The 13,633-nt window shown below is 42.8% G+C and overlaps 1 protein-coding gene across 1 annotated transcript in view; it reads left to right on the top strand.

Moving 5' to 3' along the window:
• The window catches only part of dok4 (docking protein 4), a 119,168-nt gene that overhangs the window by 10,618 nt on the left and 94,917 nt on the right, over nucleotides 1–13,633 (top strand). Inside the window, exons 2-3 of the mRNA XM_080187291.1 lie at nucleotides 7,488–7,667; nucleotides 8,912–9,019. Coding sequence (XP_080043417.1) covers nucleotides 7,602–7,667; nucleotides 8,912–9,019 — 174 coding nt within the window. The 5' untranslated portion in view covers nucleotides 7,488–7,601. The remainder of the gene's footprint in view (nucleotides 1–7,487; nucleotides 7,668–8,911; nucleotides 9,020–13,633) is intronic.

The raw sequence follows: 13,633 nt of genomic DNA, 5'->3' as shown, positions 1-13,633 counted from the left end.
CCTGGATCCAATGTCAGGGGCAGGAGGTTTAGAAGGGATTTGAAGAAAATCTTTTTCACCCAGATAATGGTGGGCAATTGCAACTTTGTCTAAAAGTGTGGCAGAGGCAGGAATCCTCACTACATTTAAGAAGCATTTGGATAAGCACTTCAAAGCAACAGCATACAAAGCAATGGACTAAGTGCTGGAAAATAAAGTTAGAATAGATAGGTGCTTGATGGCTGGAGTAAACATGAAGGGCCGAAGCAGCTCTTTCATAGAATCAGAGAATCTACACTGCAGAAGGATGCCATTTCTTGCCTCTATAGGACGGGGTATAGAGTATAAAAATTGGCGTCTGATGTTACACCTGTATAGAGTTGGTTAGGCCACATTTGGAGTACTGCGTTCAGCTCTGGTCACCGCTCTACCAGAAGGGCGTGGAGGCTTTGGAGAGAGAGCAGAGAAGGTTTACCAGGGTGTTGCCTGGTATGGAGGGTCTTAGCTATAAGGAGAGATTGGGTAAACTGGGGTTGTTCTCCCTGAAAAGACGGAGAATATGGGGAGACCTAATAGAAGTGTATAAAATTATAAGGGGTATGGATAGGGTGAACAGTGGGAAGCTTTTTCCCAGGTCGGAGGTGACAAACATGAGGGGTCACAGGTTCAAGGTGAAGGGGGTGAGGTTTAACTCAGATATCAGAGGGATGTATTTTACACAGAGGGTGGTGGGGGCCTGGAATGCACTGCCAAGCAGGGTGGTGGAGGCGGACACGCTGGGATTGTTTAAGACTTATCTGGATAGTCACATGAGCAGACTGGGAATGGAGGGATACAAAAGAATGGTCTAGTTGGACTAATGAGCAGCACAGGCTTGAAGGGCCGAAGGGCCTGTTTCCTGTGCTGTATTGTTCTTTGTTCATTGGCCCATTGAGCCTGTACCAACACAACCGCACCCAAGTCCTATCCACGTAGTCTCACATGTTTACTCTCCTAATTCCCCCTGACACTAACTGGCAATTTAGCATGATCAATCAACCTAACACACACATCTTTGGACTGTGGAAGGAAGCCAGAGGAAACTCATGCAGACATGCAGAGAATGTGCAAACTCTGCACAGGCAGTGACCTAAGACTGGAATTGAACCTGGGTCCCTGGTGCTGTGGGGCAGCAGTGCTAACCACTGTGCCATCCCATGGTGTAAAATTCTGACTCCATGACTATGACCTCTGAGATTATGACCTCTGGTCCTAGACTCTCCCATAAGTAGAAACAACCTCTCAGCACCGACCCTGTCAAGCCCCCTGCAAATTCTAAATGTCTCAATAAGGTCACCTCTCATTCTTCTAAACTCCAACGAATGCAGGCTCAACCTACTCAACCTTCCTCATCAGAAAATCCCTCCATACCTGCGATCAACATTGTGAACCATCTCTGCACTGCCTCCAACGCCAGTGTATCTTTCCTTATATAAGGAGGCAAAAGCTGTTCAGTCTTTCAGATGCGGTCTAACTAGTATTTTGTATAGCTTTTAGCAAGTTTTCCCTAATTTAATTCCCTTTGAAATAATGCCCAACATTCCATCTGCCTCCCCTAGTATCTGCTGAGCTTGCATGCTAGCTTTCTGTAATTTATGTATAAGGATCCCCAAATCCTTCTGTGCTGCAGCTTTCTGCAGTCTTTCTCCACTAAATAATATTGAGCTCCTTTACTCTTCCTACTAAAGTGCATAACTTTGCATTTTCCTGCATTGTATTCCATCTGCCAAGTTTTTGCCCATACATTTAACCTGTCTCCCTCTATAGACTCTTTTGACAGAATTCTACCATCCTGCCAACAATGGAAATGTCCGTCGACCTCGGGAAGGAATTTCCAGTCTCACTGAGTGAGGCCATAAAATACCCGCCTTTGTGCCATCTTCACTACTTGCCTTCCCACCAATTTTGTGTCATCAGCAAACTTGACATCGTACATTCACTTTCCTCGTCCAAGCTATTAATATATATTGTAATTAACTGTGGAGTGATTCCTGTGGCACTCCACCAGTTACATGGTCCTAATCCTCAAAATGTCCTTCATATTCCAACTCTGTTAGCTGGTCCTCTATCCATGCAAATATATCACTCCCAAAATCATGGCTTCTTATTTATTAACTAGCCATTTATGAATTACCTCATTAAATGCTTTTTTGGAAATCCAGGCATATTTCATCTTCTGGTTCCCCTTTAGCTATCCTTCTTGTTGCTATCTCAAAGAATTCTAATAATGTTGTCATAATATAAACATGAAGCCATGTTTGATTATATTATGTATTTCTAAATGCTCTGCAATTACATCACTTGTAATGGACTCAAATATTTGACAGATGTTAATATAATTGGCCTATAGTTCCCTTTTTTTTGTCTTCCTTTTTGAAAAAGGATGTTACATTGTCAATTTTCCAATCCTCTGGGGCCTTTTTAGAATTTAAGGATTCTTGGAAGATTACAATTAGTGCACCAATTACCTCTGTAGCTAGATCCTTAAATATCTTAGGACGCAACCCATCAGACTCAGGGACTTATCAGCCTTTGGCCCCATTCATATTCCCAGCAGGTTTTGTGTTGTCAGCAAACTTGGAAATATTAATTTGATTCACTCGTCCATATCATTGATGTATATTGTGAATAGCTGGAGCCCAAGCAGTGACCCTTGTGGGACCCTACTAGTCACTGCCAGCCACTTAAAAAAGGACGTAGTTATTCCTACTCTCTGTTTCCTTCTGCTAACCAATTCTCAATCTACACCAGCATATTACCCCCAATTCCATGCGCTTTAATTTTGCACACTAATCTCTTATGTGGGACTTTATCAGAAGCTTTCTGAAGTTCCAAATACACAACATCCACTGGTTCACCCTTACCTATTTTACTAGTTACATCCTCAAAAAATTCCAGTAGTTCGTCAAACATGATTTCCCTTTCATAAATTCATGTTGACTTTGTCTAATCCTGTTAATATTTTCCAAGTGTCCTGTTATCGCATCCTTCATAACTTGTTGGGCCGAAGGGCCTGTTTCCCGTGCTGGGTTGTTCTTTGTTCTATGCATTAGTGTTTTCCCTACTACTAATGTTAGGCTAATGAGTCTGTAAGTTCCCTGCTCTCCTTTCTTAATTCTGGAAGATGACAACCAACTCATTCACTATTTCCATGGCCACATTTGGTGCTCTGGGATGTAGATCATCAGGCTCTGGGGATTTATCAGCTTTCAGTCCCATTAATTTCTCCAGCATTATTTTGCTAGTAACACTAATTTCCTTCAACCCCTCCTTCTCACTAAACCCTTGATGCCTTTGCATTTCTGGGGACCGATTTGTATCTTCTACTGTGAAGAAATAACTAAAGTCATTAATTACTCTGCCATTTCCTTGTTCTCTTATAAATTGTCCCGTTTTGGTCGTAAGTGACCTACATTTACCTTCACCGATTTTTTTTCTTTTTATATACTTATAGAAGCTTTTACAGTCCACTTTTATGTTACTTGCAAGTTTATTCTCGTGCTGTCATTCCTCCAGAACCCCCCCACCCCCCTCCACCCCACTTATTCAATCTCTTTGTCTTCCTTTACTGACTACTAAACTGTTCCTAATCCTCAGGCTTGATACTTTCTCTGACTTCTCTTTGGATCTAATACTATCCTTAATTTCTTTTGTTAGCCACAGTTGGGCTGTTTCACTTGTTGTGTTTTTGCACCAGAAAGGAATGTATTACTGTTACAATGGATACATTTGTTCCTTAAATATTAGCCATTGTCTATCCACCATCATACCTTTTATTGAAGTTCCTATCTTAGCCACCTCACACCTCATACCTTTACAGTTTCCTTTGTTTAGATTTAGGATCTGAGTTTCAGAATGGGCTTCACTTTCCATCCTAAAGAAGAATTCTATCATAATATGGTCACTGCTCCCTAAGGACCCCACACAATTAGATTATTAATTAACAATAACAGAAAAAGCTGGAAAATCTCAGCAGGTCTGACAGCACCTGTGGAGAGAAAATAGAGCCAAAGTTTTGAGTCTAAATGACCCTTCATTGGAGCTGGATTATTAACTAACCTCTTCTCATTGTATAATGCTAAATCTAGGATAGCATATTCCCTCATTGGTCCCTCAGCATTCTAGTCTAAAAGAACCTCTCACTCCAGAATTTCATCCACTACAGTGTTGTTAATTCGGTTTGCCCAATCTATATATATGTTAAAGTCACCCTGATTTCTGTAGTACCCTTGTTAAATGCATCTTGAATTTCCTGTTTACTGCTATGTCCTGATTTACCACTGCTGTTTGGAGGCCAATAAACTGCTGTTTGGCGGCCGATGAACAACTCCCACTAATGTTTTCCATCCTTGTTATTTTTTAGTTCCACCCAGACTAATTTCACATCTAGATTTTCTGAGTCAATATCTTCTCTCACAATTGCACTAATTTCATCCTTTACTAACAGCAACAATCCACCTCCTTTCCTTTTTTGTCTGTTCTTTCTAAAAATTGAATACCCTTGGATATACAGTTCCTACTCTTAGTCACCCTGCAGCCATGTCTTCTTAATCACAACCATATTGTACCAGTACATACCAATTTGCTCTTTAATTCATCTACTTTATTGCAAATGTTCCATTCATTCAGCTGTAGTGCATTTAGATTTGTCTTTTTAACATTTTTATGCATGGTTCTTTTGTACTAGGGCCCTACTTGCTTCTAGCCCTTGTTTCCTCTGCCTCCCACTTTCTACTTCTCTGTCTGTCATTTCTATCATGTCTCCTTGCTCAGGTTCCCATGCATCAGCCATTCTAGTTTTAACCCTTCCCCACAATACTGGCAATATCCCTGAGAGGATATTGGTTCTGGTCCTGCTGCGGTGTAACCAATCCCATTTTTGCAGGTGCCATCTTCCCCAGAATTGGTCCCAATGCCTCAGGAATACAATCCCTCCTTCCTACACCATCTCTTTAGCCACATATTCAACTTGTCTATTCTCCTATTCCTGAGCATTTGGAGTAATCTTGAAATTACTACCTTTGAGGTCTTTCTTTTTAACGATGATGCCAGAAGAATTTACAAGGATGATGCCAGAAATTTGTAGAATACATATCTGAAAATAATGAGCAGGTGGGGCCTCTTCTCTTTTGAAATGAAAGAGCTGAGGGAAGAGCTGCGGAGGTCTAAAATGATGGATACAGGAAGAACTGGGCGACATGGTAGCACAGTGGTTAGCACTGCTGCTTCACAGCTCCAGGGACCTAGGTTCAATTCCCAACTTGGGTCACTGTCTGTGTGGAGTTTGCACATTCTCCTTGTGTCTGCGTGGGTTTCCTCTGGGTGCTCTGGTTTCCTCCACAGTCCAAAGATGTGTGGTTTAGATTGATTGGCCATGCTAAAATTGTCCCTTAGTGTCCTGAGATGTGTAGGTTAGAGGGATTAGTGGGTAAATATATAGGGATATGGGTGTTGGGCCTGGGAGGGATTGTGACCTGTGCAGACTCAATGGGCCAAATGGCCTCTTTCTGCACTGTAGGGTTTCTATGATTTCTATGCATGTTTCCTCTTATGTGGAAGAGCATAACTAGAGAGCGTCAATATAAAATATTCTGCAAGAAATCCATTTACTTTAACTACTCTTTTTACACACTTCAAAAGCTCTCATCTCTTTTGATATTACCGGCTGGTTCACTTTTATATTCATTTTATCAATTTCTTCGTGATGCTGTGCTGGTTTCTAAAACACTTCAAATCCTCAGAACTGCCACTATTTGTAACATTAGAAGATTATATTTTTAATCTAATACTATCCTTAACTTATCCAGTAAACTAAGGGACTTTATGAACTTCATTTCGCAATGGACTATTATTGTTAAACCCAAGTAGTACCTGTTCCAGACTGCTTGTCTCCATTGCTACATTGTTTAATTATCTCAGATTTTCTTTTCAGTTTTCTAAATCTCCCTGCACCTGAGCCACCTCCCATAAGTTAAATGCCCTGTCCTTGTTACAATTCACCAAGACACAGATCCCCAGCCCAGTATAAATGGAGACCATCCAAACGGAATAGTTTCCTCTTTTCCCTGTATTGGTTCCAGAGTCCTTTCTTCCCATATCATTCTTTGCACAATTTGGTGCATGGCTCAGGTAACAATCCACTAATTATCATCTCTGAGATCCTAGCTTTTAATTTGGACCATAAATCTTCAAACCCTCCCAGCAAAATGTGAATTTTAAAAATCAATTCATTAGGCATGGGATGTCGCACGCTGGCTGGCCAGCATTTGTTGCCCAAACTGAGTTGGCCTTGGATGGCAGCTGAGAGTCAACCACATTGCTGTGGCTCTGGAACCACATCATAGAATCGTACCGTGCAGAAGAGGTCCTTCGGCCCATCAATTCCACACCGACACATCAGAAACTATGAAATTCCACTTAATTCCACCTGCCAGCATTTGGCCCATGGCCCTGAATGTTACGATGTGCCAAGTACTCATCCAGATACTTTTCTTGTAGGCCATACCAGATAAGGATGGCAGATTTCCTTCCCTAAAGGACATTAGTGAACCAGACGGGTTTTCCTGACAATTGACAATGGTCATTAGTAGATTCCAAATTCCTGATATTTTTTATTGAATTCAAATTCCACCATCTGCCATAGCAGGATTTGAACCCTGGTCCCCAGAACATTAGCTGAATTTTTGGATTAATAATCTAGCGATAATATCACTAGGCCATTACCTTCTATGCTAATGCCATTGATTACTAAGTTGAAATGGTCACTGGATCCTTTCCCTTTCACTCCAGATTTGGTTCCAGTAATGAAGAAATGTCTGGCACTAGGCAGGCACTCAGCGTTTTGAGTTGCAGAGAACAGTATTCATTCCCTTAACTATGTGGTCTCCAATCGCTATCACTTTCCTTCTCAAATATTCCACTGGAATGATACCCAGTACCATGGTACTATGGTCAGTTTGCCAATTCATCCTGTAGTCCTTGTTCTGATCCATTTGGGTATCAAGTCACTGTTGATCAAAGTGAAATGCTGATGCACCTGCATCACTGTATTTTTATTCCTCACATCTACCTGACTCACAGTCACACTCTCCTCTGTGGTCTCCTGACAATTGAACAACTTTAAAATTCTACTTAACCTAAAAGGTGTACCTTCCTCCTGGAGCAAAATGCCCATGTAACCTTCCCCCTCTCTGATTTCCCATAATGTCTGCAGCTCAGGCTCTGGAACAGTGACTGAGCCAACATGAACCAGATTGCTTACATTGGCACTCAGTTTACAAAACTCCCTGTTCTCCAATCACTCTGTGTTCCTAACTCTCTGTTTCACAGTCTCTTTCTTTCACTCCCACTCTCTCTCTCCCTCCAACTTCTTAACCATCTTTCTCACTCATTCTCTCTTTCTCTATGCCTCTTGTTCTCTTCCTCTGTAACACTGGAATTCTGACCTTTTGCCTTGTTTTGTTGAACAGCAAAGGCGCGATGGAGTGGTGGTGAAAAGATCGAGCACGGAGTTTATACGAAGAAAGGACAAGGTGAAGAGGCAGTAAGCACAAAGCTGATAGACTGGGAGATTCTCCAGTAGAATGGCTTCAAATTTCAATGACATTGTGAAACAAGGATACGTGAGAATGAAGAGCAGGAAGCTGGGGGTAAGTTTGATAGTCGTCTTGTTACACATGCCAGCACATCTGACAAACCGATGGTTCTGATGGACTGGTGCATTGACCATTACGCTGACCGGCACATAGACTGATGCATTGACTGTCACAGTGATCCATTATTTCATCAATGACCTTCCTTGCCTCATAACGTCAGAAGTGGGGATGATCGCTGATGATTGCACAATATTCAGTACCATTCATGACTGAAACTGTCCTTGTCCAAATGCACAAGACCTGGATAATATTCACGCTTGGGCTGACAGGTGGCTAGTAACATTTGCGCCAGGCATTAGCATGACTGAATCCCCCACTATCAACATCCTGGGGCTTACCATTGACCAGGAACTGAACTGGGTCAACCAATATAAATACTGTGGCAGGTCAGATGCTAGGAATCCTGCGGCAAATAACTGACCTTCTGACTCCCCAAAGCCTGTTCACCATCTTCAAGTCAGGAGTGTAATGGAATACTCACCACTTGCCTGCAAAAGTGCAGCTCCAACAACATTCAAGAAGCCCAACACCATCCAGGACTAAGCAGCCTACTTGATTCACACCACATCCACTACCTACGACAACCACTCTCTCCAATGATGAATAGTAACAACAGTGTGTACCATCTACAAGAATCACTGCAGCAATTCACCAAGGCTCCTTAGGCAGCACCTTCTAAACCCACGACCACTGGAAGGACAAGAGCAACAGATACCTAGGGTCACCACCACCTGGAGGTCCCCCTCCAAGTCACTCGCCATCCTGACTTGGAAATACATCACCACTCCTTCACTGTTATTGGGTAAAAAGCCTGGAACTCCCTTCCTATCAGCACTCTGGGTGTGCCTACTCATAAGAGACTGCAAAGGGTCAAGAAGGCAGCTCACCACCACCTTTTCAAGGACAATTGAAGATGGACAATAAATGCCAGTCTAGCCAGTGACTCCCACATCCTGTAAGTGAACTGAAACAAAATTAGCACTCATACCAGCATTCTGACATGAATATTTACACGCCCACATACAAACTCACTCAGGTTAACATTCTCAGCCAGTGCAGCAAAATTGGGGCATAGTGATTGGGGCTGGTTATTTCCTCTCTGTGCCTGAGTCTTCACGTTGAACCCTATTTGGAATGGGACATATTCTCTAAATAACTCTGTTTAAAATCTTTGCCCGAAGTTGGGAAGATCAGCTTTTTCTGATGTTTCCTTGCACTCTGTTTGGTTTTCATTTCAGATTTACCGCCGATGTTGGCTCATCTTCAAAAAATCATCGAGCAAAGGTCCTCGTAGACTGGAGAAATATCCTGATGAGAAAGCAGCCAATCTCAGGGGAAGTCCCAAGGTAAAGGACAGGTAACCCACTGACTCTTACACAGACCCACACGCTGACTCTCATGCTGACTCTCACATTTGTCCATTATTGAATGGTTACAGCACAGCGGAAGAGCCTATACTAGCTCTCCATAGGATCACTGTGCCTAATGCATATTCCCATCTTCTTCTTGGAGGCCATATTTTTTCTCACTTTAGATAATGAATCCAATCTCTTTGGGCTAAAGATAACATTCTCCTTATGTCTCCATTGCTTTTTTTGTCAATTATCTGAAATCTGTTCCCTCTTGTTCCCAATCTAACCATCAGTGGGAACAGTTTCTCCCTACTCACTCTGTCCATCCCCCTCCTGATTTTGAACATCTCTATCAGATCTTCTCTCACCCTTGTTTTCTCTAACGAAAACAGTCATTCTATCTATGTAAATGAAGTTCACATCTCTGGAATCATTCCCATGAATCTTTACAGCATCCTCTCTGGCACCTTCACATCCTTCCTAAAATGCGGCACAATATTCCAGTTGAGGCTGAGCAGAGGTAGAAATTAGCAAGCAGGACCTCAAAAGTAGTAATCTGCAGCATATACTCTTAGCTCTTGTGCTCGATGTTTCTATACAGGTGGCATGGTGGCACAGTGGTTAGCACAGTACTGTCTCACAGCACCAGGGATCAGGGCTGAATTCTGTCCTTGGCCCACTATCTGTGTGGAGTTTGCACATTCTCCTCGGGTCTGCTTGGCTTTCCTCCCATAATCCAAAATTGTACGGGTTAGGTTGATTGGCTGTGCTAAATTGCCCCTTAATGTCAGGGGACTAGCATGATAAATATGTGAGATTATGGGGATGGGGATAGGGCCTGGGTGGGAATTTGTCAGTACAGGCTCGATGGGCCTGTATGGGTTCTGTGATGAAAGCCCAGGGCACGGCCTGCTGTTTTCTCATCCTGCTACCTCCAATGTTCTATGAACATATAAGTCCGGGTCGCTCTGTTCCTGCACCCTTTAAGAATTTTATTCCTTATTTTATATTGTCTCTCCATGTTCTTCCTGCCAAAGTGCATGAACTACACTTCTCCACATTGAACTTCACCTGCCACCTATCTGTCATTTTGAAGTTCGACACTCTTTTTCTGGCAGTTTACAATGTTTCCAGGTTTTGAATCATCAAAGAATTTTGAAATTGTCCCCTGCATACCAAGATCTAGATCATTAAATACATATTAGCAAAGGCAAGTGTCCTAATTCCGACCCCTGGGTAAACTCCAGCCCAAATAACATTGATAAACTATTACTCTTTCTTGCCAGTCACTCAGTAAATTCCAGATCAATGCTGCTGTCCATTTTATTGCATAACCTTGTTCACAAATCTGTTATGTGGCACTGTATAAAATGCCTTTTTGAGGTCCTTTACACGACATCCACAGATTACCCTCATCATGTTTTTCAGATTGGAAGCCTGTGTTGGGCCCTTGCTGTCTGTAGTTTACGTAAATGACTTGAATGCAGGAGAATTGATCAGTAAGTTCATGGATGATACAATAATTGGTAGGAAAATAGTGAGGAGGATAGTGTTAGATTGCAGGAGGTTATAGACGGCCTGGTCAGATGGGCTGATCAATGGCAACAGAATTCAACCCAGGATGTGATATGATGCACTTGGGCAGGACCCTGAAAAGCACCAAGAATCAGAGGGACCTTCTTGTGCACGTACACTGGTCCTGTAAAATAGGAGGACAATGGATAAATTTAGTTACCTCTTCAAAGACAAGACTTACCCCTCACAGATTCATACTGACTATCCCTGATTAAGCTGCATCTTTCCAAATGGTCATAAATCCTATCCCTCAGGACCTTTTCCATTAACTTACCGACCACCAAAGTAATATTAAGTTGCCTATAATTTACCCGGATCATTCTGATTTCTTTTCTTGAACAAAGGAACAACACTTGCCACACTACAGTCCTCTGGCACAATCCCTGTGAATAGTGAGGACTCAAAGATCAAATCTAAAGGCTCCACAATCTCATCCCTTCCCTCCCAAAGTTTCCTGGCCCAGGGAACTTATCGACCCTCAGGTTTTTCAAAATTACTAATACATCTTTCCTCAGAACATCTACCTCCTCCATGCTATCTGCCTGAACACACTCTCATCCTTAAAAACATGGCCTCTCTCCTTAGTGAACACTGAAGAAAAGTATTTATTCAATGCCTCGCCTATCTTTTCTGACATGAACAATTCCCACTACTATCCTTGACCGGTCCTAACCTCACCCTGGTCATTCTTTTATTTCATATATAAAAGTAAAAAGCCTTGGGAATTTCCTTTAGCCGACTCACCAAGGACTTCTCATGCCCCCTCCTAGCTCTCCTAAGCCCTTTTTTTAGCTCATTCCTTGCTACCTTGTAACCCTCATGCGACCCAACTGAACCTTGTTTTCTCATCCTTACATACACTTCCTTTTCCCTCTTGACAAAACATTCAACCTCCTTTGTGAACCATGGTTCCCTTACTCGGCCATTTTCTCCCTGCCTGACAGGGACTATCTAGGAAACGCAGTATTGTTCCATGAACAAGCTCCATTTATAGAGGACCTTATAGAGGTCTATAAAATAATGTGGACATAGCCAAGGTAGATAGTCAATATCTTTTCCCAAAGGTAGGGGAGTCTAAAACTAGAGGTCATAAGTTTAAGGTGAGACAGGAGAGCTACTAAGGTGTCCAGAGGGGCAATTTTTTCACACAGAGGGTGGTAAGTGTCTGGAACAAGCGGGTAGTAGATGCAGGTACAATTTTACCTTTTAAAAAGCATTTAGATTGTTACAGGGTACCATGGGTATAGAGGGATATGGGCCAAATGCGGGCAATTGGGATTAGCTTAGGAGTTTTTAAAAAAAGGCGGCATGCACAAGTTGGGCTGAAGGGCCTGTTTCCATGCTGCAAACCTCTATCACTCTAAGTTTTTCTGTTTTTTTTCTCTTTAAAAATCAAGAGCCTAGTTTCAATTTCAATAAGCAACAGAACCAGTTAGCTGAGTGGCAGTTATCTGTCAATCAATTTAAGCCTGAAGAGGGCCTCAATCGATGTGAACACTTAGGAATTTTAGACTGGTGTGTGAGTCATCCCAGTTCACCTCAGCTATATATAAGGCAGTAGTTTTAGCAAGTGCATAACCAGTGAGCCTGTGCACGCTGGTGGCAGTGAGACTGCAGCAGGAATGAGCTTCAGCCAAAGTGAGGGCTTTGAGAATTTGGAGTTGAGTGAGAATTCGGTGCCGAGAGGAACCTGCCTAGGCTGCAGGTTTGCCTTTGGGTGAGGCGGACCTGCAAGTGTGAGGTAGAAGGAAATTGAACCGTACCACCACAGTCAGCATGTAAGTGATTGGTTGGTAACTGGCAATTTTTTTCTTTTCTTTTTGCTCTTGGCATTGCAGTTTTGTTGTACACTACAATCATGTTTCCATGTGATTTCTGTGGTTTATAGTTTGTAAAGGTTATATGCGGTATAACGAGGAGCAGGAAAGAAGGGCCCTAGAGAATTGATATAATCTGAAACAAAACATCTTTCAAAAGTTTAATTTAAAGGGGTAAGACATGACAGGAGAGCTCCAAGCCATGTGGCAGGATGGGGACAGTTCTCGTCCCCTGGGTCAGCATGTGTGCACAAGCGTCTCCAGCTATAGCTCCTGGAAGCTCGAGTTTCAGAACTGGAGCAGTGGCTGGAGACACTGTGGAGCATCTGCGAGTGAGAGAGTATCGTGGATAGCACGTACAGAGAGTTTGCTCCAAACAGTCTAATTAGAGTGCTTAATGAATACTTGTTAGATATTCATAGGTGGGTTTGCGCTGCAGGGCTTGTCCTGCTCATCAATTTGAAATCTGTGGTGTTTATCATTTATTCCCAAAGATAATTACCATGTTCTTAAGAAGATGGCATCTTGTAACATTATACTAATTACCTAAATGAATTAACTTTGATATTTGTAATCTCTGCTGCACCCTCTCAAAGGTTTCGACATGCTATACAGTCTCAGACTCCACAGGCAGGAAGGGAATGGGTGATCACCAGACAAAGCAAGAGAGAAGGGCAGGGGGTGCAGGAATCTCCTGTGGCCATTCCCCTGCAAAACAGCTTTGGATATTGTTGAAGGGAATGACCTCTCTGGGGAAAGCAGCAGCAGCCAAACTCATTGCACCACAGTTGGTTCTGCTGCAGAGAGGAGGGGTAAAAAGTGTGCCAGTGCAATAGTTACAGGGGATTCGATTGTAAAGGAAATAGACAGACATTTCTGTGGCTGCAAATGAGATTCCAGGATGGTATGTTGCCTCACTGGTGCTAGGGTCAAGAATGTCAAAGAACAAAGAACAAAATCAGCCCAGGAAACAGGCCCTTCGGCCCAACGAGCCTGCGCCACCATCTCAACACCACCAGTCCCCCTCTCCACCCACGACCCTTGTCTAATGTTTTATGGCCATCCAGATTGAGGGAAACTGATTTAGGGACAATTTATTCCTGCCAATCAGCCTAACAGCACATCTTTGGGGTGTGGGAGGAAACCGGAGCACCCAGAGAAAACCCACGCAAGCTCGGGGAGAATGCGCAAACTCCCACAGACACCGGCCCAAATC

Source organism: Carcharhinus amblyrhynchos, chromosome 4, assembly GCF_965287045.1.
Source record: "Carcharhinus amblyrhynchos chromosome 4, sCarAmb.v2.hapA, whole genome shotgun sequence".
NCBI lineage: Eukaryota > Metazoa > Chordata > Chondrichthyes > Carcharhiniformes > Carcharhinidae > Carcharhinus > Carcharhinus amblyrhynchos.
The sequence above is the reverse complement of the archived record's forward strand: the minus strand, read 5'-3'. Positions and strand labels throughout refer to the sequence as shown.